General features: G+C 42.8%; 1 protein-coding gene and 1 pseudogene across 1 annotated transcript in view; one reads left to right on the top strand and one right to left on the bottom strand.

Annotated features, from left to right (window-relative positions):
• The first annotated feature begins 4,735 nt into the window (after window positions 1–4,735).
• LOC106581716 (protein lifeguard 3-like) lies at window positions 4,736–9,143 on the top strand (annotated as a pseudogene).
• A 713-nt stretch (window positions 9,144–9,856) lies between these two features.
• LOC106581840 (aspartate--tRNA ligase, cytoplasmic) overlaps window positions 9,857–25,157 on the bottom strand; it is a 30,537-nt gene continuing 15,236 nt past the window's right edge. Inside the window, exons 7-18 of the mRNA XM_014164247.2 lie at window positions 22,366–22,468; window positions 20,726–20,806; window positions 17,239–17,298; window positions 15,175–15,286; window positions 13,105–13,239; window positions 12,214–12,361; window positions 11,835–11,981; window positions 11,624–11,666; window positions 10,922–11,002; window positions 10,707–10,818; window positions 10,479–10,550; window positions 9,857–10,336 (exon numbers count right to left, since the gene is read on the bottom strand). Of these exons, the coding sequence (XP_014019722.1) occupies window positions 10,245–10,336; window positions 10,479–10,550; window positions 10,707–10,818; window positions 10,922–11,002; window positions 11,624–11,666; window positions 11,835–11,981; window positions 12,214–12,361; window positions 13,105–13,239; window positions 15,175–15,286; window positions 17,239–17,298; window positions 20,726–20,806; window positions 22,366–22,468 (1,186 nt within the window). The 3' untranslated portion in view covers window positions 9,857–10,244. The remainder of the gene's footprint in view (window positions 10,337–10,478; window positions 10,551–10,706; window positions 10,819–10,921; window positions 11,003–11,623; window positions 11,667–11,834; window positions 11,982–12,213; window positions 12,362–13,104; window positions 13,240–15,174; window positions 15,287–17,238; window positions 17,299–20,725; window positions 20,807–22,365; window positions 22,469–25,157) is intronic.

Raw genomic sequence — 25,157 nt, 5'->3', positions numbered from 1 at the left:
GGCTTGGGCAAGTTACTGTGGGGGGGTGCAGGGCTGTTGACCGGGGTAGGGATAGCCAGGTGGAAAGCAAGGCCAGTCGTAGAGAAATGCTTATTGAAATGATCAATTATCATGGATTTATCGGTGGTGACAGTGTTTCCTAGCCTCAGTGCAGTGGGCGGCTGGGAGGAGGTGCTCTCATTCTCCATGGACTTTACAGTGTCCCAGAACTTTTTGGAGTTTGTGCTATAGGATGGACATTTCTGTTTGAAAAAGCTAGCCTTTGCTTTCCTAACTGCCTGTGTATATTGGTTCCGGACTTCCCTGAAAAGTTGCAGGGTATGTTAGGCAGCATGAGTGAAGGATCCTTTTGTTGCGAAAAAGGAAGCCGTACGCCACAGGATTTTTTTGTGCTGGTCAAGGGCTGTCGGGTCTGGAGTGAACCAAGGGCTATATCTGTTCCTGGTTCTACATTTTTTGAATGGGGCAGGCTTATTTAAGATGGTGAGGAAAGCACTTTTAAAGAATAACCAGGCATCCTCTACTGTCGGAATGAGGTCAATATCCTTCCAGGATACCCGGGCCAGGTTGATTAGAAAGGCCTGCTCGCTGAAGTGATTTAGGGGGAGTTTGACAGTGATGAGGGGTGGTCGTTTGACCGCAGACCCATTACGGACGCAGGCAATGAGGCAATGATCGCTGAGATCCTGGTTGAAGACAGCAGAGGTGTATTTGGAGGGCATGTTGGTTAGGATGATATCTATGAGGGTGCCCATGTTTACGGATTTGGGGTTGTACCTGGTAGGTTCATTGATCATTTGTGTGAGATTGAGGGCATCAAGCTTAGATTTTAGGATGGCCGGGTGTGTCCCAGTTTAGGTCACCTAACAGCACGAGCTCTGAAGATAGATGGGGGCAATCAATTCACTTATGGTGTCCAGGGCACAGCTGGGGTCAGAAGGTGGTATATAGCAAGTGGCAACAGTGAGAGGCTTGTTCCTGGAAAGGTGGATTTTTAAAAGTAGAAGCTCAAATTGTTTGGGCACAAACCTGGATAGTAAGACAGAACTCTGCAGGCTATCTCTGCAGTAGATTGCAACTCTGCCCCCTTTGGCAGTTCTATCTTGTCGGAAAAAGTTATAGTTAGGGATGGAACTTTCAGAGTTTTTGGTGGTCTTCCTAAGCCAGTATTCAGACACGGCTAGGACATCTGGGTTGGCAGAGTGTGCTAAAGCAGTGAATAAAACAAACTTAGGGAGGAGGCTTCTAATGTTAACATGCATGAAACCAAGGCTTTTATGGTTACAGAAGTCAACAAATGAGAGCGCCTGGGGAATGAGAGTGGAGGTAGGCACTGCAGGGCCTGGGTTAACCTCTACATCACCAGAGGAACAGAGGAGGAGTAGGATAAGGGTACAGCTAAAGGGTATAAGAACTGGTCGTCTAGTATGTTCGGAACAGAGAGTAAAAGGAGCAGATTTCTGGGCACGGTAGAACAGATTCAAGGCATAATGTACAGACAAAGGTATGGTAGGATGTGAATACAGTGGAGGTAAACCTATGCATTGAGTGATGATGAGAGAGATATTGTCTCTATAAACATCATTTAAACCAGGTGAGGTCCCCGCATGTGTGGGAGGTGGAACTAAAGGGTCCATCAGCGGACCGGGGCTAGCAGAAGGGCCTTAGAGGGACATCGCAATGGAAGAAATCAGATGTAGCCCCTTCGTGCAGTTATGTCTGCAGATCAGTCGTGATGGATCAGCAGGGCTCCGTGTAGTAAAAGGGTCTAGGCCAATTAGCAAAATAGGTATAGTTGCCCCAAAAAATTGGCTGATGGACTTCTTCAGCTTACAGTCCGGTGTGCTCTAGAAAGCTAGCCGGCCACAGCTAGCAAGCTAGCAGATGGGCATTCAGGGGACGTCGCAACGGGGGAGCCAGTTGAAAAAACCCCTCGGGCGGATTATGTCGGTAGTGAAGGATCGGCGGGGCTCCGTATCGACAATAAAACAGGTCCAGGCCAATTGGCAAAATAGGTATTGTAGCCTATTCAGACCTCTTCAGCCAGCCGGGAGATGGGCCTAGCATAGGCTAGCTCCTGGCTAATTGGTGCTTGCTGCGGGACAGAGACGTTAGCCAGGAGAAGCCAATCGGAGAGTAGCTAGCTAGCTGCGATGATCCAGATGAAGAGGTTCAGAGCTTGCGGTAGGAATCCGGGGATATGGAGAATAAGAAGTCCGATACGCTCTGGGTTGAATCGCGTTGTACAGACTGGCAGGAGCTAAAAGTTAGCTGATGACCGCTAGCAGTGGCTAGCTGACTACTAACTAGTAGCTAGTTAGCTGGCTAGCTTCTGTTGGGGGTTCCGGTTCAGAAGTAAAGAAAATAGCAAATCCATACCACATTGGGTGAGGCGGGTTGCAGGAGAGTATGTTGAAGTTGGGTTTAAGAAAAATATCAAAAATATATCAGAAGAAAAAATATATAAAAAGATATATACACGGGACACAACAAGACGAAGAGAAAAGACTCCTGAACGCTACGCCATCTTGGATTATAGCAATCATGTTCTGTATATGTTTGGTGGGACATTGATGGAAGAAAAAAAATGGTATGTGGATGAAGGTCATGCTTAGGCAAATAAAGTATAAAGGGAAATAAATGCATTTAGCTATTTCATTAAATGTTTTTAGAAAAGGGGCGTTTTTTTGTACCGGTGTAACAGCCCCCCCCCCTTCATGTGGATGAAGGTCATGCTTAGGTGAATAAACTATAAAGGGAAATAAGTGTTATTCACTTATTTAATCAAATGTTGTTTTTAGAAAAGTGACGTTTTTTTTTAAGTACCGAGGTAACATCCCCCACCCCTCATGAGATAACTGGCCCCCGGTAGAAGATTACGCCATAGGGTTTCACACAAGTGTGTTAAAACCCTTTCAATCTGTTTTATTTACAAATTCTTTAGTAAGTAATACCTAAAAGCTACGTCTAGTTGTTTATAACCGATGCAATAAACTAAACAAGTCCATCCTTTCAACATGCAACATGACAGGATCCTGTTGGCGAGGTACATTTACTGGTGTCTCTTATCCAACTACCATGGTTTCTTCAACTTTACTCCCTTCTTCCCTCTTCTCAGGCCCTCAGGACAGCCCGCTAGACAGCCCTTACTCTTGCCACCTCTGTGTCCTTCAACCTAACAGGGCACTTCAGGAATGTGTGTGCATGTTCGCCAACACAATTGCAGCATTTCACCTCAACTGGCATACGATACTCCTTCCATCTACATACACTTGACACATGCCCAAATATTTTAGATTTATCACACTACATCGGATGGGCATGAAGACTCATACAAGGACTCATTACATAACCCAAATATATGTGCGAATGGAGAGACTCTTCTTCAAAGAACAAAAGAATGGATGGAGTGGGCTTCCGGGTCAGTTGGCATGTATCAACCACTGTATCTACGTCTTCAGTTACATCCTTTGCACCCAATTCTAGTGCCACTCCAGAGATAGCCCTATTGATAGGCACCCTGCTTCGCAGATCCACACATGACACATTCCAATCTGATATTTTTCAGGTGCAAAGCACACTCCTGCTCCTTGGACAAATAAAACAAAATACGTCCACTTCTTAACCTCACTGACACAAGCGTATCCAACGCATCTGCAATTTTTGTTTGCTGCTGTAATCCATTCCTTCTCACGCTCATCTCCGCCATCAGTTTCAAACAAAACATCCGCATCCGTCATCTTCTCTGCTACCCTGTCCCCTCCTCCTAGTCATGCTGTGTTGTCCATGCCAACCACGAACCATAGCCAAGTCTGAATTCACATTTATACACATTTATATTAATTAAATATTGATTACACATACAGTTTAGAGCTGTCAAGTGAGAGCCAACAAGCAAAGAAACGGAAAACTAGCTAACCCACCCAAGGGTCCGGCAATGTGGTGATAGGTAATTAGCCCAGATCCATTTCGGTCACTATACCCCTATGGCTCCACTTCTACAGTGAAGTGATATCTACTGGTAGGGTATGAAATGTAACTAATATTGTAGGCTATCAAACCATGAAACATTGTTGACACATTCTTACAGATTAAGGGGAAATGTAACTATTTTGTAGTGACTAATTCAAAGGTTTCTAGTTGAAAGCTGGGTTATTCAGATGGATAATATATTGAACTACACTACCGGTCAAAAGTTTTACTACCCATTCAAGGGTTTTTCCTTATTTTTGATATTTTCTAGAATAATAGTGAAGACATCAAAACTATGAAATATAACATATGGAATCATGTAGTAACCAAAAACGTGTTAAACAAATCAAAATATATGTTATATTTGAGGTTGTTCAAATAGCCACCCTTTGCCTATATGACAGCTTTGCACACTCTTGGCATTCTCTCAACCAGCTTCATGAGGTAATCACCTGGAATGCATTTTAATTAACTGGTGTGCCTTGCTAAGAGTTCATTTTGTTGAATTTCTTTCTTTCTGAACGCGTTTGAGCCAATCAGTTGTGTTGTGACGGGGGGGGTTGGTTGTACAGAAGATAGCCCTATTTGATAAAAGACCAAATCCATATTATGGCAAGAACATATCAAATAAGCAAAAAGAAACGACAGTCCATCATTACTTTAAGACATGAAGGTCAGTCAATACGGAAAATTTCAAGAACTTTGGATAAGTTCATTAGAGTTACCAGCCTCAGGTTACCTGCACCCCAACCACCACCATCCGATGGACCATACCCAGCTCAGTCCTCAGCTCAATACCCAGGACAAGCAGGGTACCGTCTGGGCTACCCTCCATCCTGGAGGCCCTATTCCATTCCTCTAGGAATGCCAACCTCCAACCCAGGTTCTGGAGCTATGTAGTACAAAGAAATACTGTTGATATGTGAAGTTTGCCAAAATAGTTTTACTTGGTCATTACTGACTTCATGTCTTAACTCACTTATTTCTAATGCAGTGGAATATGAGGAATTTGCGTATCGAGATGCATTCATCTGAAAAGTATGAGAACTTATACCTTTTACACATTAAACTCATTTCTACTTATACTTGCTGTTATCATTATCTTATATCTTTATCAGGTATATATTTTGTCACTGTATCAATTGTGGCTGTGTTAACATTTGTGTAAGTGTCAACAATGTATTGTATTATTTCTGTCTTACCATTTCATATTAATGTGAGCTGTTTTCTGTTTGTGTTTTCATTTTTTTTTGTATTTGTGTAATGGTAACATTTTAACATTTCATCTATCTTACAGTGAGGAAGTACGTGTTTTTGTAATTAAAAACCCAGTTGTGTATTGGACATCATTGTAAGTACTTCATATTTCATTTAGCGTCCTTCCTACCTTCATTACTCATTAATTATTACTGAATTATATAATATCGTAACACATTTTTACATGACAAACTTTATGAGGTTGAAATATTTTTTACCTATCATAGTAATAGATGGTTTTTCTTACAGCACATTTTTTTTGTCAGCTACTGTATTCTTGTCTGCTGCAAAAGGCCAAGATAATATTATCCATGCCCTTTTCATACTGTATATACAACAGTACAGTGTTAAACATCGGAGATTGATATTTGATCTTAATAATCTGTGTTTAGGAGTCGCTTTTCTTTGAACTTCGTGCTGCTGGCTATTTTTGTCAGTAATGATTGCACAAAATAATCTCTATCATGTTTTAACCGATGATAATACATCATGGAAATATATGTACAGTATAGATATTTTAAGACTTATTGTTTTATATTTCATATTTTAGAAAGTGGCCATGTCCTACATGACAGAAACAATATCAAGGTTTGTAATAGGGTTTTAATATATATATATATATTACATAATGCTACTACAAATACTCATGTAAGGTGCAGTGTAATTTTTGTTTTGTCACTCAATCTACTTTGAATTTCTTGCAGTTACTATGACACAAAAGGAGTGTTTCTGACCGATGGAATAACAACAATTGTGTGTATAATTGTCACTATCTTCTGCATTCAAACTAAGGTGCATGTAATAACCTTGCCTCTTGAGAACCTACAGCGTAGCTTGTGAGAGTGTCTTTGTTGTCAGTGTCAAATGCCTCCTTTGTCTAGGATTACAACGGGCGACTGTCTTTAAAATATTCATGACATTTTGGGTAAGATCTTGCGCAATTCCTCCTTATGAAACCAATGATCTAAATAGCATAAATGTATGCTTATTGTACTGTTACACATTCCATGTGTAACAGTACATTCAATGATGTGAATAACATGTAGCTATGTCTATGCTCACGTCAGGTGGATTTTCCTTGTGGGGGACTTTTCGGTAATCTTGCCATCGTAGTCTTAGTTACAGGGATAATCATCGCCATAGTACTATCCTTCACGTATGTAAGTGCCTCGGTGTTGTCAAATGTTGAACTACTGAAAAATAAAGCTGAAATAATAATATGCATGGATCTTTTCACATCAAATGCACTTCAATAGGAAGGCGTATCTCTATTTGTAAGTACACTATATATACAAAAGTAGGTGGACACCCCATAAAATTTGTGGATTCGGCTATTTCAGCCACACCCGTTGCTGACAGGTGTATAAAATCGAACACACAGCCATGCAATCTCCGTAGACAAACATTGACAGTAGAATGGCCTTACCGAAGAGCTCAGTGATTTTCAATGTGGCACCGTCATAGGATGCCACCATTCCAACAAGTTCATCAAATTTCTGCCCTGCTAGAGCAGCCCCGGTCAACTGTAAGGGCTGTTATTGTGAAGTGGAAACGTCTAGGAGCAACAACGGCTCAGCCGTGAAGTGGTAGGCCACACAAGCTCACAGAAAAGGACTTCCAAGTGCTGAAGCACGTAAACATCATCTGTCCTCGGTTGCAACACTCACTACCAAGTTCCAAACTGCCTCTGGAAGCAACGTCAGCACAAGAACTGTTTGTCGGGAGCTCCATGAAATGGGTTTCCATGGCCGAGCAGCCACACACAAGCCTAAGATCACCCTGTGCAATGCTAAGCGTCGGATGGAGTGGTGTAAAGCTCACCGCCATTGGACTATGGAACAGTGGAAACGCATTCCCTGGAGTGATGAATCACGCTACACCATCTGGCAGTCCGACTAACGAATCTGGGTTTGGTGGATGCCAGGAGAACGCTACCTGCCCGAATGCATGGTGCCAACTGTAAAATTTGGTGGAGAAGGAATAATGGTCTGGGACTGTTTTTCATGGTTCGGGCTAGGCCTCTTAGTTCCAGTGATGGGAAATCTTAATGCTACAGCATACAATGACATTCTAGACCATTCTGTGCTTCCAACTTTGTGGCAACAGTTTGGGGAAGGCCCTTTCCTGTTTTAGCATGACAATGCCCCTGTGCACAAATTGAAGTCCATACAGAAATGGTTTGTTGAGATCTGTGTGGAAAAACTTGACTGGCCTGCACAGAGCCCTGACCCCAACCCCATCGAACATCTTTGGTATGAATTGGAACGCCGACTGCGAGCCAGGCCTATCACCCAACATCAGTTCCCAACCTTGTAGCTTAATGGAATAAAGTCCCCGCAGCAATGTCCCAACATCTAGTGGAAAGCCTTCCCAGAAGAGTGGAGGCTGTTAAGCAGCAAAAGGGGGACAAACTCCATATTAATGCCCATGATTTTGTAATGAGATGTTTTATTTTTATTTAACTAGGCAAGCATCTGCTACAAGACCATGGTGCTTGCCTACGGAGCTGTGAGGGGAACGGCACCTCCGTACCTTCAGGCTCTGATCAGGCCCTACACCCAAACAAGGGCACTGCGTTCATCCACCTCTGGCCTGCTGGCCCCCTACCTCTGCGGAAGCACAGTTCCCGCTCAGCCCAGTCAAAACTGTTCGCTGCTCTGGCACCCCAATGGTGGAACAAGCTCCCTCACGACGCCAGGACAGCGGAGTCAATCACCACCTTCCGTAGACACCCGAAACCCCACCTCTTTAAGGAATACCTGGGATAGGATATAGTAATTCCTCTAAACCCCCCCCCCCCCAAAAAAAAAGATATAGATGTACTATTGTAAAGTGGTTGTTCCACTGGATATCATAAGGTGAATGCACCAATTTGTAAGTCGCTCTGGATACGAGCATCTGCTAAATGACGTAAATGTAATAAATTATTTTTTACAATGACGGCCCACACAGGCCAAACCTGGACGATGCTGGGCCAATTGTGCGCCGCCCTGTGGGACTCCCAATCACGGCTGGTTGTGATACAGCCTGGATTCAAACCAGGGTGTCTGTAGTGATGCCTCTAGCACTGAGATGCAGTGCCTTAGAACACTGCACCTCTCGGGAGCCCATGTTTGACAAGCAGGACTCCACATACTTCCCGTGTGGCTCAGGTGGCAGGGCATGGTGTTTGCAACGCCAGGGTTGTGGGTTCGATTCCCACGGGGGACCAGTACGGGGGAAAAAATGTATGAAATGTATGCATTCACTACTGTAAGTCGCTCTAGATAAGAGCATCTGCTAAATGACTAAAATGTAAAAAAATGTGTATGTAATAAATGTAGGCCTATACATACAGTACAGAAGGTCCTGTGTTTTCTTCCACTCGCAGGTCCCACGGCTTCACGTGCTATATGCTGCAATTGGAGCTGTCGTTTACACACTGGTTGAGTTCATTGAAAACCCTCAGTATTTCAGAGGGAATTGGAGAAATTGAGATTTCTCTTGAACCAACCTGTATGGAATTAACCATTTTTATTTTGACATTTTTAGCACCGAGCGACTCATAGGAAAACGTGAGCTTTCATTCATGCCAGAGGAGTGTTTTTGGAGCACTTTCACTTTATGTTGACATCATCCAGATCTTAATTTTCCTCTTGCAACTAGTTGGCGCTTCCACAGAACAAAGGCAGGAGGATGACATTTGACCTGGTGTGAATCATCCTTCTATTGTATTTATTCACCCAATCTGTCGCTGCTCCTAAACAAAAAAAATATTCCCAGAATGGATGTTATGAATACATGACTTGACCTATGTATTTCTTTCAAAAACTTTGTCCTTATGTTGCCTTTTTTCCTGACAGTACACATTTAAAACATAATTAAATGTTAAAATAGCTCAATAAACAGTGTGCTTGCATGCATCCATTGATACTATATTACAAATGACAAGTATATTCTAACATTGCTTCTCTTAGAAATTGTATGTGATACACTGTAGAAAGGGATGAATTTTCCTTGAGATATACATTTCTGATTATCAGAACCCCTCCTTAATCGAGACAAGTATATATCAGAAGGTTCCTGTAGTTCTGCAGTTCGGTCTGTGAAAAAGCAATTATTCCATGGGGACTTAATTACAACCCAATCACCAACCTAACTGATTTAGGAAGGAATAGAGGGGGGATGTAATGAAAAAAGCATGTTCTCATATACAGCTTATCAGTGTAGGGACTTTTCCAATTATGAGCCTACTGATGAGTTCTTGCCTTGAGTTGATTTCAGACACTATTCCTTTCAGGTGCCATTTCACCATGGTGCTTTTCCTGACAAAAAGCTCTTTATCATGTCCACCAATTATAAAAAAGTATAATGAACCCTGAAATATGTTTCAAACATGACATCAGCCGTCCCCACAGGTAATTAAAAGACTTCTACATTGTTTCTCAAGTAACCAGGCTTGTAGTGGTAAAAACGCCGGAATGAATCAGCGGAGAAAAGGAAGCTCCTTAGCACATTGTCTATAGCAAAGAATGTGTTGAATACGATAGGGGTTGTTTCTTCCATAAAAGAACACAAAGAAAGTGAAATGTGCTTTTGAAGTTCTTAATACTTTTTACTTAAAAAAAAAAAACTATTACAACTTAAATGTCAGCAGACCATGATTATTTATTAGTCATACCTCTGTAGTGTGACAAAGACTGGTATCAAAGTTGATCAACCCCACAGAAAAGGGTTAAGACATATAACACATGTTAAGTAATCCATAGGTGAGCCTAAGCCAACACATCCCTTAATCATATTCCACTTCTGTATTGTGTATTAAGACTCTTTCTCCCTTATATTATCAATCTATTTCTTCATGTGTCATTTTCTATTACTGAATACGGTTGACCGTAGTACCCTGGCTTGATTCTCTATTTGTTCATCGCAGTAGCACTTCAGTGTCGTGGCACTAATTTCTCAACTCTGTCTGGTGTATTGGAGATGAATATAGATTCCCATGTCCTGCATCTGTCTCCAGTGGTGATGGCCGTTCAGGGGGTCAAGCGTTTGGGGTCACGGGGGAACATGGAGACCTGGCGGACATTGTGAAGACCCAGGTAGAGCATGCAGACTCTTTCCAGCCCTGAGGGAGAGAACTCACCGTCACCGTACACTTACAATGTTTTTCATAATGACTATATTTACAATGAGTACATTTAGCATATATTTACATCGGATTTCATATTGAGAGGGTATGGGTTTAGAATAAGTATTTAATGTCTTACCAATGCCACCACCTCCGTGTGGGGGAGCTCCGTAACGGAAAGAGTCGATGTAGGACTTGATCTTCTCCAGATCTGCATCAACAATTTACATATCAGCACCAGCCACCAGTGTAACATAGTAAAAATATGCTTATTCTCTAGCAATCGCTTGAGAGGAGGGAAGGAAGCTTGATTTATTGAGTGACCAATATTGCCGCCTTGAATAACAAGGCAGAGTTGTCTAATTACCAATGTTGTGGTGAATGGCCCTCTCAGTGAGCAGCTGGGCATCGTGGATCCTCTGAGCGCCAGAGAGGATCTCCTCTCCTCTCATGAACATGTCGTAGGAGTTGGAGTATTTCTGAGGAGGAAACATCAGTCGTATAACAAGTTCAATGAATGCCACAATGGTGTCATGAGCATGTGTTGTGTGTGTGTGTGTGTGTGTTTAGTGACGCGCATACTTTGTCATTGGGGTCAGGCATGGTGTAGAAGGGCCTCACTGCCAGGGGGTACTTGTCCAGCACATAGAAGTCAGTGTCATACTAACAGAAAGGAAACAGAGATGAGTTAGTCCGCTTTACAGCCAGAAATGACCTGCAGGTGTACCTACAGGTAACTGCCAAAAATAAAGGAAACACCAACTTTAATGTCTTAATAGTGCATAGGGAAACCACGAGCCAGAACAGCTTCAATGCACCTTGGCATAGATTCTACAAGTATCTGAAACTCTATTGAAGGGATGTAACGCCATTCTTCCAAAATAAATTCCATAATTTGGTGTTTTGCTGGTGGTGGAAAATGCTGTCTCAGGCACTGCTCCAGAATCTCCCATAAGTGTTCAATTGGGTTGAGATCTGGTGACAGCCATGGCATATGGTTTACATCAGTTTCATGCTCATCAAACCATTCAGTGACCACTCGTGCCCTGTGATTTGTTATCCTATGGGGGCACAGCCATGGTAGCCAAAATAATGGCCTACCCTGCATTTTTACACATGATTAACTCAGAAACCACACCTGTGTGGAAGCACCTGCTTTCAATATACTTTGTATCCCTTGTTTACTCAAGTGTTTCCAATATTTGGGCAGTTACCTGTAGACACAGAGAGTAATATAACTACATTTGTTGTCACCCCAAGAAGTCAATGCAAATGATAACATACCTTTTCTTTCACCAGACGACCAAGCAACTTCTCATTTGGAGTGCTGTGAAAATTGTTAAACATTTGACTTTAGATCAATTAAAAGATAAACAAGAAAAACATCAGTTCCCGACTTACAAACAAAACTGTCTTTATTTGAACTTTACTTTAAGGTGTTATCAACAACAGGTGTAAACGTAACACTGCTGCAAACTCTTGACCTGCCACAGACCTGAGGTCCTCCTCGTCTCCCATGTCCACCCCGGCCTCCCGGAGCATGGCCACGCCCTCCGTGTACTCCAGCCTCAGAGTGGGCTCCAGGAACTTGAAGGGCTCACTGGAGTACTGCTTCCCCACCGTCTGGATCTCAGTCTGGAACCTGGACAACACACACACACAGATAAACAAACAAGCGAGCGCACATACACATCGCCGAGTCATTCAACGGACACCTGCTTCCTCAGCACTGATGCCGTGCCCTTTCAGCGGTGTACTTTCTATAGGGCGTCATCCATGTGTTCAGTTACAGCCCTGTAATAGGCCTTCTAAAGATTCAACCGTACTCATTCACTTTGCTTGCAAATATGGGTTAGAAGTGCATCACATCTTACTTGTCTCTGAGCCCTTTGAAGATCTGCACCATGGTGTCGGTGATGGACTCGATCACTTCATGGTAGTGGTAGTTGAACGCCAACTCAATATCCAGACCTACAAACTCTGTCAGATGACGATGGGTGTTGGAGTCTTCTGCTCTGAACACTGGAATGGAGAACATCTTCAGTTAGTATCAGCACCATTGTATTTCACTAAGAGGATTAGATCCATCACCCCAGAGGTAAACTAGACATCGGTGGCAACGTCTCAAATGGCACCCTATTCCCTTTATAGTGCACTATTTCGACCAGGGCATATTGGCCAGACATTTGAGACCGCAGTGGGGGAGAAGTCATTACTCCCCTGGTTATGTGTGGATCTGGCCAGGTGATGGCCCTGTTGAGCTACCTCACAGAGAAGAGACGGGACATTATGTAACCAAGCACAAGCCTGTGAGATAAATATTTCCTATAGCTCAACATGTGTGCAATCACAACACCATCTACATATGTATGAAATCATCTGTGTATATGTGGTAATCCGCCCAGGTTTATCCGTATTGCGTATGTCACTTCTCCTGAATACTGTTTGTTTGTTGACTACATAACTAGCTACTGATGTATTCAACACAACAGTTTCATTAATTCCCATTATTGGATAGTGTTCATTGGGGAGTGAAAAGGGGTTAGGTGAAGGGCTTAGAGATGTTGTCTTTTCAATATATATCTTCTTATATTTGACACTTTATTCAGATGGCTTGAAACAAAAGGGGAGACAGTCAAGCAGGAACACAGAAGTAAGGGAGGACGCGAGGATTGAACCCTTGTCTCCGGTGGGGAGTAAAGTATATGAGCTTGGCGGGAAGCATTACAGCTAGACCACAGGTTCTGTCCTAGATATTGCCTTACCTGGTCCCACACAGAACACCTTGTCAAAGTCAGCACAGATACACATCTGCTTGTAGAGCTGGGGAGACTGGGCCAGGTAGGCGCTGGTTTTGAAGTAGGACACAGTGAAGACGTTCGCACCACCCTCACTGGCAGCTAGAGAGGAGAAAGATACATTTTAGTCAAACTATCCCAGAAGAGAAGCAACACATGACCCAAAATAATATTTTTTAACTAACCTATGTGATAATTCCATTTCCTAACAATGTAAGCATTTCTCACTGTTAATCTACATCTGCTGTTTACGAAGCATGTGACAAATACAATTTGATTAGATTTTGATTCCAATTATTAACCATTAAAGAGATTCTACAGTGCTTTTAGCTAGTAGTTGTAAAAGTAGCGGTCATGGCCAAAAGTGGTCCCCGGAAATTGCGCATTAGTTCACAGCAGATATGTGCCCCACTTCATTGCTCTCTCACTCTCTAAAATGTTGTATATTTTTTTGTTTTTTAAACTCATTTACCGACTTCGATTCAATTATTTGAATTCCATTATGGGTTTTGTCTTTCTGTGAGCTCAATGTGCAGTTTCTGTAGAGATAAATCAGATCAAGCCTAAACTGTGCGATGTAGTAGTGAGTTGTAGTTTCCAACAGGCCAATATTCTACATAGTTTAGTGCAGAAAATGTGGTAACGACAATGACCACAATCCATTGCGCGTTTGCCTACACGTACGGTCTGTAATGAGCTATAATAAGAACAGTGTGGGAAGACACGGAGAAAACTTGCGATCGAGAGGGATAGAAAGCAGTTGCTTCGTGAGAAATCGCTACCTGAAAATACCTGATCTGAGTGATTGATAGTTGGTATTCAGCAGTCATAAAAGTATGCCTTGTTTACTTTTAAGAACTTCTGAAATTGTGATTTTTGTCAGACAGCATAGGTAGCAGCTCTATAGAGATGAGATGACTTGGAATTAAATAATAAAGTCATCAAATAAAATAAATGTGAATAAATGATGGTTAATAAGTGATAAGCAGTAATGGGCACTACCCTTAATTTTGGATTTTTTTAAACTTGTATTTAATGTAAAAAAGAAGAAGATTGAAAGCGAAATCCGTGGTTATTTTTGTCGAATCTAACTGTAACCGAACGAACCTCAAAAAGCACTAACATTGACACATCCAGCCCAAAGCTGGAGGTTTAAAAAAATAAAAATACTTAGTAGGCGCCACATTTCTGGAGCATGTCTCTAACTTACGTATGAGCCATATTTGACATTCACATCATAGTAGATCCTGTGATAGATGTTGTCCTTTACAGAAGAGTGGTCACAGAGTACATTTTGTACAGTGTACGTGTTATGGGTGTTGGCAGAGGAAAATATGTTTTTTTTGAGTAGTACACACTGTTGATACACAGCTGCTTGCACCTAAAAGGCGGCAATTTTAAATGTGTCAACGCCAGGCTGGGCTTATTTCATTGGCTCCTACAGTTGAGGAAGTGAAAGGAACACTTGTTACACCACAGCTCAGTACACTACACGAGGTAGTACATGTTGTGCTGTGGTGGAATGTACAGCAGTAAACAAGACTGTTATGTCTTACATTACTTTAAAGCTTATTTCTATAGCTAGAAAATATGACACATGCTCACTCGTTATGTGCTCACACTTGTGAAGTGCAGTTTAGCTCATCAATAAGAGCACGAATGACCAGACAAAATCGAGCCTGCACTGCTCCATAAGATAACTGGTAGACAGAATCCTACTGTGAATTATCTCAAGGGTATGTGAACTAGAGACCCTATCAGCAATAGAGGAATAAATGGCCTTTTGAGCTTGAATTTCTACATTGCTCACACTCTACTCCCCACCCTCCATTACCCAAACCCATCTGAACATGAAAGAGCATGTATCCTTGAGACAGTTTGCACTTTGCAACCAAAATAGTGGAAAAGTACCTCATCTTCCTACTACCTGTACTTAATACAAGTCAAGTAATAATCTAAAGGCCAATATTGTTCGACTTTATACTTTTAATTGACAAATCATGTCCAGTCTGAGACACAAGGGCACGTTGGTGGTACCTGATATGATTTTGGGGGTCTGGATCTCCACAAAGCCCTTGTTGGTCAGGGTGTCTCTAAAGAGCTGGCAAACTCCAGACTGCAGGCGGAAGATGGCATGGCTGGTTGTTGTCTACCAGAGGAGAAACAAGCAGAAACAACAAGAGTCAACAGAGGTATTACACAATGGCAAAGATGACTCAATAACACTGCTTTGTGTCACATCTTGCCTCATACAGTCTCGACACCTTTAATTTCATTAAAGGGAGTGGAAATAGTAAGGCTTGGCCTATTTCCAAATGGAACACTCAATTTTACCTTTTTATTGGACTTTTTGCCGTTGATTCAAGTTAGAGTAGGGTGCATTTCACACTAATGTAAGCCTTTAGAAAATAAACATGAGATATAAAGCTTTGTTCTCTTTTTAAAACCTAACATTGGCAAACAAGTTCATCTGAAATTCTCTATTCACATACAAATATATAGTCACATATAAAACCAGCTTTGAGCAATCTGGTTGTCTATACGGAGGTCAACTTAGTTGCATAGAAAATAACCCAATCATCAAAACAACTCGTGATGAGGCACGTCAATGAGCTGGGTATTACACAGGACATCTGGGAAAGAGCAGAGGAACGAACAGTTAAAACCCCCCCAACACTATGACCGTTGGGCTACAAACAGCATTGTGTATAGGTGTGTTCTTTCTTAGTTCTCAGTTGACTCATTTCTTAATATGACTTGTGTTATTAGTAAGCATTTATTCAACCAGTTCTATCTGGTTTCATGCATCTACATAAAGCCAGGGTCGGGCACTTTGATAAATACAAAAAGCTCAACCTCCTGATTAAAAAAAGGCTCACATTTCTATCTTCTAGACTTTCCCAAAGTCCTGAATGGGAGTTTTCTGTGTGACTATCCCATTGTCAGACAATGAATCTGCAGACAAAGACTCTGGTCCAGTCAGACTTTAGTTCAGGGCCCTGTTAGAAATGGTCAACTGATATATTAGTCCATGAAACTGACCCCCCCCCACAGAGCTCGTGGATTATATGTATAGTTGACAGAGGTCGGAAAATAACTACTGCTCTGATGAATAAAAACACTTCTGATGAACCCTAGAAAAAGACACTAGATAAATACCCAGCGAGCCAACCAACTGTTATGATAGCCTGAGTAGGAACTGACATATCAAAAGTATTTACATAACTCAAGGATTTCCTGTGTAAAACACCTCTCTACTGTGAGCAGATGGGCGGGCTGTGGTGTCCTCATAGATCACTTCTCTTTCGACATCCTCACACCAGGGTGGAGGGTATAAAAGAGAGTGAGAGCAAAATAGCTCAGTGCGTCACTCTGGTTGACATTCAAGCTCTCCAAACAAAGTGTCTAACGGGCCATGGCTTGTGGTTTTGGTCACAAGCCACCACCACTACTCAGATTGTGACTTACTGCTATTGTCAATCATTAGAGTGCAGCAATTTATTTTCAGCAAAATGTCTAGCTAGTATATCTATTTCTCAAAGGGAGTTAAAAATAAAAATCTGTGAACTAATCCTTCCATTTTCACAACAACTTGGAAAACCTGGTGTGTTAAGGAGCCGTTTTATTACTTTTGACCCTTGATTGTTGAGCCGGGTTTGGGGTCTGGTGTAAAAACCTGTTTATGGGTTTACTGTTCATTTAAGTGTGGTTGTGATAACAGGCCCAAGTCCATGCTCTCAAAGAGACATTGTGTAGAAACAGGTGTTGTGACAAAGGCGAGCGCTAGAGCTGTTTTCCTGCTGCTGCCACATTCAGTGTGGGCACCTCAGAACAGAGCACAACAATGAGACCTCTAGCAACACTTTCCTTTCCTCTCTGAATCCCTGCAGTTCTATACTGCACTCTACAAGCAGGCTAACTCGGTGCCTGCCTGCGAAAAGGGACATATGCCATGATTCTGTCACAAATGGCATCTCATCATTACAATATTTTTTTATACAAATATGTCTTCAAACTCAATAAACTCATTTATTTTTTTGTGTAATTCATTTGTCATCGAAGAAGGTAACACTGGCTTAAGAGTGATAGTGTAGAACTTACTCTGAGATCAATGACTCGGTTGTCCAGTCTGGTGTCCTGGTTGACTGTCGCTCTTCCATCCTGAGTAGACACACAACCATAATTTCACCACATTACAAAACATTGAAGTATTTAACACATCTGAAGAACATCGGAACAAGCTATTCAATTAGACAAGTGTGAAAACTGTACCTACAGTATGATATTCAAAACGCATAAAATGTTGTATATGTGTCCTGCAGTATATGTACACTGAGTGTACAAAACATTAGGAACACCTTCCTAATATTGAATTGGGCACCCTGGATTCACCTGTTCAGTCTATGTCATAGAAAGAGAAAGTGTTCTTAATGTTTTGTACACTCAGTGTATATCTATGTGTGTTTGTTTATAAGCAAAGCAGGTCTATAAGGTTTAAAAATAGAACAGGATAGCACACAATAAAAATAAATATTATAATAAAATGTAGTACAGCCGTAAATATACAAATAGTATGTAAACATTATTAAAGTGACCGGTGTTCAAAGACTATGTTCATGGAGCAGCAGTCTCTAAGGTGCAGGATAGAGTACCCGGATAGAGTACCCGGTGGTAGCCGGCTATTGACAGTGACTAAGGAGCAGAGTAGGGTACTGGGCAGAGGCCGTCATGTGGTGGCTGTTTAAAAGTCTGATGGCCTGGGGATGGAAGCTGTTTATCAGTCTCTCGGTCCCAGCTTTAAAGCACCTGTACTGTTGCCGCCTTCTAGATGGTAGTGGGGTAAACAGGCCATGGCTCGGGTGGCTGAGGTCCTTGATAATCTTCTTAACCTTCCTGTGACACCGGGTGCAGAAGTTGTTTTGTAGGGCAGGCAGTGTGCCTTATGATGGTGCGTTGGGCAGACCGCACCACCCTCTGGAGAGCCCTGCGGTTGCGGACGGTGCAATTGTTGTACCAGGCAGTGATACAGCCCGACAGGATGCTCTCAATGGTGCCTCTGTAGGAGTTGGTGAGGGTTTTAGGGAACAAGTCGAATTTGTTCACCCTCCTGAGGTTGAAGAGACGGTGTTTCGCCTTCACCACACTGTTGTGTGAAGGGACCATTTCTGGTCCACAGTGATGTGAACAACGAGGAACTTGAAGCTTGTGACCCTCTCTACTGTGTCCGAGTCGATGTGGATGGGGCATGCTCTCTCTGCTGTCTCCTGTAGTCCACGATCAGCTCCTTCGTTTTGTTGACGTTAAGGGAGAGATTATTTTCCTGGCACCACTCCACCAAGGCACTCACCTCCTCCCTGTAGGCTGTCTCATCGTTGTTGGTAATCACCCCTACCACTGTTGTGTAGTCAGCAAGCTTGATGATTGAGCTGGAGACGTGTGTGGCCACGCAGTCATGGGTGAACAAGGAGTACAGGAGGGGGCTGAGCACACACCCTTGTGGGGCTCCCGTGTTGAGGATCAGCGTGGTTGTGGTGTTTGTTACCGTACGTCACGGTATTTGGCTGGCAGCCACATGCATGGCCATCATATTTCTAATGTTTATCATAGAAAGAATGTAGCTAGCTACATTTCTAATGTTTTGCTTAAAGTTAATCTTTCATTTTACCAGAAAAAAGTAGGTTGGCTACACTGACAAAAGTATCAGAGAAAAGTAGCTACACATCAGCCAGAGTGCTGTCTGCTGATCAATTGCCCATTTGTGAATTCTCATCCGAGTGGAGAAGTGCAACTGAAGCCCAAAATGAGTCTGATGCCGAGCAGAAATTACAGGAAGCATTTTAGATCTGCGTTTTATATTTTGTTTTTCTTATGTAAAAAAAACACAGAATTCTGCATTAACACGACCTCTAAGTTGAAGAAAGTTGAAACAAGTGTCTGAATAAATAAGGTGACGGCATTATATAGTGTTCACTTTCTGCCGTGTTTGAGAAGTCCAAGCCCATTGGACGAGTTATCTGTACAGCTGCCACTGCTTGATTTCCTTGAGTTTTTTTCTCCTCTCTTTTCTCGGCCTGTCTGCTCCTCCCCCCTCTTCTCCGAGCAGAGCCGGCAGGCCCGTTGCCCTAGCGACTCCAGACTCCACACAGACAAAGCGTGTACACAGTACTGTTTTTACTTCAGACAAGCACGTGTCAAATCTTTGTTCATTAGCACAATGTCTCTCGTTCACATTCACTTGTATATGTCCAAACTCACCAAAAATGACATTCGCTATATGTGTAACTTTATAAGCTGGATTGCCTGTCTTAACATTTTGTTTATTTTAGTTTGCGCTCGTTAGCATATTAAGCTAGCAGCCGCCATGGAAATTCGCTATTACTTGTGCTAATTTGTTAGCAGTCTGGAAATAGACACCCAATGGGCTGTTGATGCGTTTTTGGCACCCCCTTATGTACTAAGCCGGTAATACCGTAAATCCTGGGATGTGAGGAGGACGGTATGACGATATGAAAATCTGGATACCGCCCAACCCTACTAAACACCTTCACCCGTTTCAAGGAAAACAACACAAAGCCGCCGACGTGGGCCCCTGCCGCTCTCGAGGACTGTGTGCACCCAATCTACGTGGCCCATGTGAATAAGACATTTAACCCTTGCAAGGCTGCCAGCCCAGACGGCATCCCATGCCGCGTCTTCAGAGCATGCGCAGACCAGCTGGCTGGAGTGTTTACGGATATATTCAATCTCTCACTATCCCAGTCTGTTTTCCCCACTTGCTTCAAGATGTCCGACACCGTCCCTGTACCCAAGAAATGAGAAGGAAACTGAACTAAATTACTTTTGCCCCGTAGCACTCACTTCTGTAATCATGAAGTGCTTTGAGAGGCTATTTAGGGACTTTATTACCTAGATCTTACCAAACACCCTAGATCCACTACAATTTGCAAACCACCCCAACAGATACACAGACAATGCAATCACCATTGAACTGCATTGAATACGACCAATTCCAATCATATAAAAGATTAAAAGAGCACAGAAGCTCCTAAATATTAGAACACGATGCCCAAGGTTGTCAGGCTTCCTGGAACTCACGTGGGGTTAAAACGGCCTGTGAACACGGTTCACACATCCTGCTCAGACAGGGAGACACAGAGCCAGCCCTCCCCAACGGCAGGTGCTGTAACGGACAGACAGGCAGACAGGCCCAGCCCAGTCTCCACCCCAACGGCAGGTGCTGTAACTTAGTGACAGACAGACAACACCTGGGCCGTATCTGCAGCTGGGTTTGGCTAATTGCATAAACACTGACACCCTTCAGCTGTCTCTGAACTGAACCACGCTAGAGAGAGACGACCCTTTAGACAGACACCGACTGAGAACATGGCAGTATAGAACCAACACAACTCCAAAAGAACAGCGACAGGCCTTGAGTGTGGGGACCAAGTCATGTATTTTTCATCCAGTGTCTGTGTTGAACTGGAACAGTATTAGAAGAAAGGATCATCTCTGAATGCAATGAGTGACATTTGATCAGCTACAAAGGGCTGCCTGCGGGAGGCCCAGGAGCCCTGGCCCTCATCCTCACCTCATCCCCCTCTCCTTCCGGCCTCACACAATCCTCCAGCTGCAGGGGCAGACGAGGCTCGGCCTGGCTGATCACAAAAATCTGAGACAGGAAAAAAAAGGTTATTTATTTTTAAGAAGGGAGATGTTGGTTGAAATAGATTTACAGTGAGGGAAAAAAGTATTTGATCCCCTGCTGATTTTGTACATTTGCCCACTGACAAAGAAATGATCAGTCTATAATTTTAATGGTAGGTTTATTTGAACAGTGAGAGACAGAATAACAAAAAAATCCAGAAAAACGCATGACAAAAATGTTATAAAATGATTTGCATTTTAATGAGGGAAATAAGTATTTGACCCCTCTGCAAAACATAACTTAGTACTTGGTGGCAAAACCCTTGTTGGCAATCACAGAGGTCAGACGTTTCTTGTAGTTGGCCACCAGGTTTGCACACATCTCAGGAGGGATTTTGTCCCACTCCTCTTTGCAGATCTTCATTAAGTCATTAAGGTTTCGAGGCTGACGTTTGGCAACTCGAACCTTCAGCTCCTCCACAGGCTGTCTATGGGATTAAGGTCAGGAGACTGGCATGCTGGAATACCCATCCACGACCCATTTTCAATGCCCTGGCTGAGGGAAGGAGGTTCTCACCCAATATTTGACAGTACATGGCCCCGTCCATCGTCCCTTTGAAGCGGTGAAGTGGTCCTATCCCCTTAGCAGAAAAACACCCCCAAAGCATAATGTTTCCACCTCCATGTTTGACGGTGGGGATGGTATTCTTGTGGTCATAGGCAGCATTCCTCCTCCTCCAAACACGGCGAGTTGAGTTGAGTTGATGCCAAAGAGCTCCATTTTGGTCTCATCTGTCCACAACACTTTCACCCGGTTGTCCTCTTAATCATTCAGATGTTCATTGGCAAACTTCAGACGGGCATGTATATGTGCTTTCTTGAGCAGGGGGACCATGCAGGCACTGCAGGATTTCAGTCCTTCATGGTGTAGTGTGTTAACAATTGTTTTCTTGGTGACTATGGTCCCAGCTGCCTTGAGATCATTGACAAGATCCTCCCGTGTAGTTCTGGGCTGATTCCTCACCGTTCTCATGATCATTGCAACTCCACGAGGTGAAATCTTGCATGGAGCCCCAGGCCGAGGGAGATTGACAGTTCTTTTGTGTTTCTTCTATTTGCGAATAATCGCACCAACTGTTGTCACCTTCTCACCAAGCTGCTTGGCGATCGTCTTGTTGCCCATTCCAGCCTTGTGTAGGTCTACAACATTTTTGACATGCGTATTTTCTGGATTTTTTGTTGTTGTTATTCTGTCTCTCACTGTTCAAATAAACCTACCATTAAAATGATAGACTGATCCTTTCTTTGTCAGTGGGCAAACGTACAAAATCAGCAGGGGATCAAATACTTTTTTCCCTCACTGTACAGTTAGAGTACCTCTAAATTCACGGTACTTTCCAAGTTGAACTGCTGAGTGGAAAGGAAAGTACCACAATTCCAAAATCAGAAAGCAAATAAAGTCTCATACAGTTATCTTTTAACCAGTAGTTTCTCTGATTAATAATGAGAGTCAATGGCTGTCCCTTCGTCACAGTAAGTCTGTTGGTCTGTGGTGTGGTCAGGAAGAGCATCAGATAGCCCTACCCTCTCAATGTGCAGCTCCACATCCTGCTGAGAGCAGCTCTCGATCTTCTGCTCCACTTTCCTCACCATCGCCTCCACGTCCACGATGCTCTCCTTGTTGATGCTACAGACGGGGGGATGAGAAGCACAACGCTTTGAAATCTACACAGTTCAACTGAAGTCAAACGAGTAGGAGGCTAGCTGAGAACTGAAAGTTTCCATTCAAAACCCTGATTGAAGTTCAAACAGTCACAGAAGTGTTTCAAGAGCTGAGCAAATTGTGTGTGTGTGGGGCCGGGAGGGGGGTAAACTTGGATATAAACAAAAAAAATTAAACAAATCACAACACTGACACTACTCTTCCTGAGGTAAAATGTCACAGGATCACGTTGTTTGGATGGTTTCAATATGACCATCTTGACAGATATATTTCCTATTTTCTTTTGATTGAATCAGTCTATTGGGACAACGTGTAAAAAAACAAACATGTGACACCGATATGAACTACAGTAAAACGCCAGTGGCCACACAACAATAAGACAGAGGTTAATCAACTATCTGAAAGATATGTTGAGAGAACACCAGAACAGGCCACCGCTGTCCTTTCTCACTGTTCTAGATCCAACAGAGCCTTATAGAAATATGATGAACTGTCAATAGCAATTGTGACATAGCATGGGGCCAGATGGAACAAGCCCAGTGTAATCCTTCACCTCTTCTCATTAAAAAGCAGTAACGAGAGACAGGACAGTGGTGAATGGTGATCCCAGTCAGTCCTCTGCAGCTGCCTCAGTCACAGACATCCACTACGAGGATCAGCTAGACAAATAAAGCCCACATTAATAACCTCCTCCCTCAAACACCCTGCCAGCCTGCCTGGGGACAATAAACACTGCCCATCAACTAATGAGTCATACAAGTAAGGCTTTTGATTGCCCGGACTAGTGTCTTGTCCACGGGCTGTACTTGTACATCAAGCTGCCTTACAATAGAGAAAAAGGAGATCCTATGGACCGCTCTGGCTCACACAAGGCTACTTACTATACTCTTAGCGAACAATGGACTATGTATTATAAAGATATGTGAAACCTTTCAATGCATTGTTTAATGTGCTCTAGTAAGAGAAAGAAAGTAAAATGAGATACATAGAGGAAATTGTTGACGGGGACGCAGAGGATACCCTAACCCTAATTTAACTCTGTATGGGGAAGTTGAAATACTATATGTGACAGGTGTTGCAAGCTCTTCTCTATATGTCACCACTAACCTTAATCAACCTTGGTGAATATGAAAGGACTCCTGTAATGCAAAGCTTACTAAGCCTCCATAGAATTCAAGGAACATAGAACATCAAGAGGCTTGATTTGAACAACTTGTTAGGGCCAATAGTTTTGCAGGTCAAATGATGTTGGGCAGAGTGCAATATGCATTGTGTGGATTGTTAAGATTGGGGGCAGGATGTTTAGACCTCTGCGGATTTAGTGCAGAAGCAGCGGGCCTCAACCCTGACTATACATTTGTCTTGAGTGTGCTTTGATAGAAGCTGGTTTATGACTGATGCTTAGTCATGGATAAATGGGTTATATCCCAAATGGCACCCTATTCCCTATATAGTGCACTACTTTTGATCAGAGCAGTCAAAAGTAGTACGTTATGCAGGGAACAGAGTGCTATTTGGGAAGGAGCCATCCATGGAGTAAGTGGTTGCATGCAATAAGTGCAATACAATCAACTGCCACATCAAACCACATGACATTACACAAGCAAAGGAAAAAGGAACCAAATCATTTCTACCAAACACACGATCTGATAGACAAGATCAAGCCAGAGCATTATTGTCCTTAAAGAAGTAAAAACCAGGGTCGTATTCACTAGGAACCAAGCGGAAGCAAATGGGCCAAAAACAGGGGCCTTGCTGAATTTGTCCAATAAGAAATGCTTGTTTTTGTTCTCGGTTGCAAAGAGTTTTGCTTCGGCCTGCACTAATGAATATGAGTCAGCTCTGAAGCAACCTTCAGATTGTATCCTTACACACAAAAGGTCGAGAGGAAACAGTGGTCAAACCACTCTGACACAACTTACAAGGTTGGTCAGAAGTTTCCATCAATGAGGTGGACCAGTGTGACTTGGGCCTTGGCCTAAATAACTTGTGTGGCCTTTATTTGTGATCAGTTTCCTTCCCTACCAATCTATGCCTGACATAGTCCTAGTTCAGCAGGAAACCAACAAGTGGCTGAGACCTGGTAAGAGCTTTTCTGGGGTCTTGCGAACATGTGACATTAAGTGGAATTCATTTTTATTACCTTTATTTAACTAGGCAAGTCAGTTAAGAACAAATTCTTATTTTCAATGACGGCCTAGGAACAGTGTGTTAACTGCCTTGTTCAGGGGCAGAACGGCAGATATTTACCTTGTCAGCTCGGGTATTCGATCTTGCAACCTTTCGGTTACTAGTCCAATGCTCTAACCACTAGGCTACCTGCTGCCCCAAATACGCATGGAAGGTGCGTCCCAATCGCTACATGTAAACAACTGGAGACACCGCCATTTTTGGAGGCAAAGCAGCGCTATTGTAGCTAGAATAAGAGTGTAGGAGTGAATGTTAAATTGTTAATAATTTTTGCTGGCTAAATGTGGGTCTAACTTTAAACAACTCACTTATTTACCGTTAATTAGCCACCACAAATCTCTTTGCTAGCCAATGCGACACTGTCTCCAAACCGCAAGGTGTCTCCAGTAATGTTAACGTTTTGACGTTTGTCTCCACTTTCCAAGTGTATTGGACTGATTTACTGATCACAAAACAAGTGGCG

The sequence above is a fragment of the Salmo salar genome, chromosome ssa21 (assembly GCF_905237065.1).
Source record: "Salmo salar chromosome ssa21, Ssal_v3.1, whole genome shotgun sequence".
In the NCBI taxonomy this organism is placed as follows: Eukaryota; Metazoa; Chordata; class Actinopteri; order Salmoniformes; family Salmonidae; genus Salmo; species Salmo salar.
This window is presented reverse-complemented; position numbering and strand designations above follow the sequence as displayed.